Genomic DNA, 4,382 nt, shown 5'->3' with positions numbered 1-4,382 from the left:
CCGTCCCGCCCCAAATCCCTCGTTCTCTTCTCTTCTCTCCGTCGGTCATCCTCATGCACCCACGCCCATCGTCGTAAACCAGTCCAGCCCTACTATTCATTTCAGTCCTTCGTCGCCAGTCCAGCCGAGTCGCGAACCATCAGAGCCCTCCTCGCCAGTCCAGCCTTACTCGCCATTTCGCTCCGTGGTCGCCAGTCCAGCCGAGTCGCGAACCACCCTAGCCCTCCTCGCGAACCAGCCGAGCCCTCCTCGCCAGTCCAGCCGAGTCGTGAACCAAACGAAAATGGTGAGTTTGTTTTGGGTCCCATTGTTTTAGGGTTTGTTAAATTGAAATGGTTTCATAATTATTTAGATGACATTATTTGAGAATCTTCGATTATGACTTGTTAGGGTTGTTTAGAATATGTTTCGAAGATTTTGGGTATGAGGGTTTGAAGTTTTCGATGAATTTTTGGTGATTAAGATTGTTTTGATATGAAATCTTTGGTATTTTCGGTGTGAAATTTTGGGATGGGATGTAGTTTTGATTAGAGATTTTGGATTTTTTGGCTATGAAGTTCATAGCGGTTTGAAGGGATTTCGAAGATTTAAGTTTGCTTTGTTTATGTAATGGATTTATTTTTTGTAAACGATTTCAAAGTTTTCATTTAGTTTATGTGTTTGATTTCAGACGTTTCAGTTATTTTTTGTAATGGATTTTCAGAGTTTTCAGTTATTTTATGGAATGGATTTCAGAGTTTTCAGTTAGGTTATGTGAAGGATTTCATAGTTTGTAGTTAGTTTTTGTAAATGATTTCAGAGTTTTCAGTTATTTTATGGAATGGATTTCAGAGTTTTCAGTTAGGTTATGTAAAGGATTTCAGAGTTTTCAGGTATTTTTTGTAAATGATTTCAGAGTTTTCTGTTATTTTATGGAATGGATTTCAGAGTTTTCAGTTAGGTTATGTAAAGGATTTCAGAGTTTTCAGGTATTTTTTGTAAATGATTTCAGAGTTTTCTGTTATTTTATGGAATGGATTTCAGAGTTTTCAGTTAGGTTATGTGAAGGATTTCAGAGTTTTCAGTTATTTTTTGTAAATGATTTCAGAGTTTTCTGTTATTTTATGGAATGGATTTCAGAGTTTTCAGTTAGGTTATGTGAAGGATTTCAGAGTTTTCAGTTATTTTTTGTAAATGATTTCAGAGTTTTCATTTAGTTTATGTAATGAATTTCAGAGTTTTCAGTTAGGTTATGTAAAGGATTTCAGAGTTTTCAGTTATCTTTTGTAAATGAGTTCAGAGTTTTCTGTTATTTTATGGAATGGATTTCAGAGTTTTCAGTTAGGTTATGTAAAGGATTTCAGAGTTTTCAGTTATGTTTATGTAATGAATTTCAGAGTTTTCAGTTAGGTTATGTAATAAATTTCAGAGTTTTCAGTTATCTTTTGTAAATGATTTCAGAGTTTTCAGTTAATTTTTTTTATGGATTTCAGAGTTTTCAGTTATCTGAAAACTCCGAAATCAAACACATAAAATAACTGAAATGTCTTAAATCCATTATAAAAATTATCTGAAAACTCTGAAATCAAACACATAAAATAACTGAAATGTCTGAAATCAAGCAAATAAACTAACTGAAAACTCCGAAATCAAACACATAAAATAAATGAAATGTCTGAAATTAATCACATAAACTAACTGAAATGTCTGAAAATTAGCTGAAAACCCTGAAATCAAACACATAAAATAACTTAAATGTCTGAAATCCAATACTACTGACGAAAAGTACACGACTTCCTATTATGTCCTCTACCTCCACAAATACTACATTTGCGCTGAACAACAATGACTTCACCTTGAGACGGCAAACGTTTGATCTTGCGCCGTCCTCCTTTGCTCTTCTTCTTCGGCCGACCGGCGGGGTTTTTCGCAACAGGTACCTTGACCTCCATATTCAACAGCTCTTCTGGAGCATTCCACTCGTTTTCAGGACCACAAGGGTACACAGCATCCATGTAGGCTGCTCTCCAACTTTCTACTCGATAGAAAGGGTGACACAATGAATACACATCGATGTTACGCTTTGTTGCGACACACGTCGCATGCATGCAAGGGAGACCAAGAAGTTGAAACAACCCGCATGTGCATTCTTTTGTCAACATGTTTACCGTGCCATCCTCGTCTCCATCAAGTACTAAGAACTCATGTTGCGTAACCCCCGAATATTGCAAATGGCGACCCTTTTGAACTTGAAGTCGTAAGTCCTCATCAAATTTTGGACTCAGTTTGGTCTTCGCATTTCCAGATTTTTCTCTTCGCTTGAAGAACCATTCTTGAAGAGTAAATCGAATGCATTCCACCATGCTACAAATTGGGAATGTTCTAGCGTCCTTTATCCTCTTGTTGAAGCTTTCCGCGTAGTTACTCGTCAATAAATTGTACCTGTTGTTAAAATATTCGAAGTCGCATTGTAAATCTAAGAAACAAACCAAAATCTTCGAAATAAAGTACTACCTGCTTGTGAACTTACCTTTTTCCAGGAAAGTACGACCGAGCAAACCTTTCAATTCCAATGTCTTCCAGATATTTAGCAAGGTTTGGATCTTTACGCCTTAGCTTCTCGAATTGAGCATGGAAAACAAATTTTCTCCAAGCATAACATGCGCCATACATCTCTGGGCCACAAACATCGGTTTTGAACACATGAGCAACATTCATACTTAGATGCTGGTAGCAGATCCCGTGATAACACTCTGGATACACAACCGGTATAGCATGAAGGATACTCGCGTGCCTAAAACAAAGCGTTTGAAACATAAATATTAGATCAACTAAAATATTCGAAATGTACTTCTCAGAAAACCTAAAATCTCTGAAATAACATTCCAAAATTGTCGAAACAAAACTAAAATCTTCGAAATTAAGTACCTGTCTGATATGAAACAAAGATCTGGCGGGGAACCGATGGTCTCTCTCAGTTTCCGAAGGAAGTAGGTCCAAGAGTGATTATTTTCGGTGTCTACAACAGCAAATGCAAGTGGAAACAATTGGTCATTTGCATCTAATGCAATCGCCGATAATATCTGCCCTCCGTACTTTGTCTTCAAGAAACTACCATCGATACATATCACAGGTCGACATGATGCAAATCCCCGTATACAAGCTCCAAGGGCCCAAAAACAGTACCGAAATCGACTGCCGGAGTCAAGAACAAGGTCAGTAACCGAACCTGGATTTTTTTGTTCTAATGCGTAGAAGTAAGCAGGTAACCGCTTGTATGACTCGTCAAGTGTACCCCTTATGTACCCAATTGCCGTCTCCTTGCATCTCCAAGCCTTCTCGTAACTCAAATTTATCCCATACTCCTTTCGTACATCTTCTATGATGTTCCTTGGTGTATATGATGTCGATTGAAGACTATACTTATGCTTGATAACATGTCCTACAATCCATGGTGCAGCTTGAAGTTGGCCACTAGCAGGGGCATCAATCGAACAAGTATGTGTAGAAACATACACACTCACTTCGAACATATCACTGTTTGGTAGTTTATTCCCTCTCAATTTCCAAGTACAATCACCAGCTTTGCACTTGACTACCCATCGACTCCTGCTTGTTTCGAAGACCCTATACTGAAAGCTCTTTCTCATTGCAAGCATGGCAACTTTAGTTTTCAAATCAAACTTATTATCAAAAATTTGCCCAACACATATGTCCGATGAACTGGCAGTGGATGAAGGCGTACTTACATTTTCCTCCGAATCGGGAATTGAAACATGTGCATCCCATAATTTTGACTTCTTATGAGGCGTCGCCGATACTGGCTCTGACATGGGAATATCATTATCATTCATAACCGGATTATCCTCACAATAGAATCCGCTTGCATCAAAATCTTCCTCATCATCGCCATCTTCATCTTCCTCATCATCACCATCCTTACCTTCCTCATCACCCTCTTCATCGCATGGCGCCTGAAAATCATTCACCTCGACGCTAATACCTAAGCATGCTACCTGAGAATTTGGGGTTGGTGAAACTGCCCTGCTTGGAGTTGTATCAAGAGCTGCATCAACAATGTTTCTTTTCACGGGGGTTACGCATAAGGAAATCCTCAGCTTGGATTGACCAGAATTCTCTAACATAAATGCCGTCACACTAGCGTCCGATGTCAAAATGAGAGGAGGCATTGGTCTTCCAGCCCAAACATACGCAGCTTCAAGTTTCAAATCGTATAACGACTTGTCGACACAAAAAGCTTCGTACATAGCGATTAATAGCTCCGCCCGAGATATGTCTTTCGCGAGTGCACGGAGTTCGAATCGCGATTCATTAGTATATTCCCATTTTGTACCTTTGTTCACCCAAGTACCATCAAATAAACAACATATATTAACGTTTGA

General features: G+C 38.7%; 1 protein-coding gene across 1 annotated transcript; it reads right to left on the bottom strand.

The window, feature by feature from the left end:
* Nucleotides 1-1,751: 1,751 nt before the first annotated feature.
* On the bottom strand, nucleotides 1,752-4,169 carry LOC149398309 (uncharacterized). The gene is made up of 3 exons (XM_089614546.1): nucleotides 2,908-4,169; nucleotides 2,510-2,773; nucleotides 1,752-2,421 (listed from the first exon to the last, which is right to left on the bottom strand). The coding sequence occupies exons 1-3, from the start codon at nucleotides 4,167-4,169 to the stop codon at nucleotides 1,752-1,754; spliced, it is 2,196 nt and encodes a 731-aa protein (XP_089470672.1).
* Nucleotides 4,170-4,382: the final 213 nt, after the last annotated feature.

Source organism: Urtica dioica, chromosome 5, assembly GCF_054948205.1.
Source record: "Urtica dioica subsp. dioica isolate 48M chromosome 5, U.dioica_male_clone48M_v1_H2, whole genome shotgun sequence".
NCBI lineage: Eukaryota > Viridiplantae > Streptophyta > Magnoliopsida > Rosales > Urticaceae > Urtica > Urtica dioica.
The sequence above is the reverse complement of the archived record's forward strand: the minus strand, read 5'-3'. Positions and strand labels throughout refer to the sequence as shown.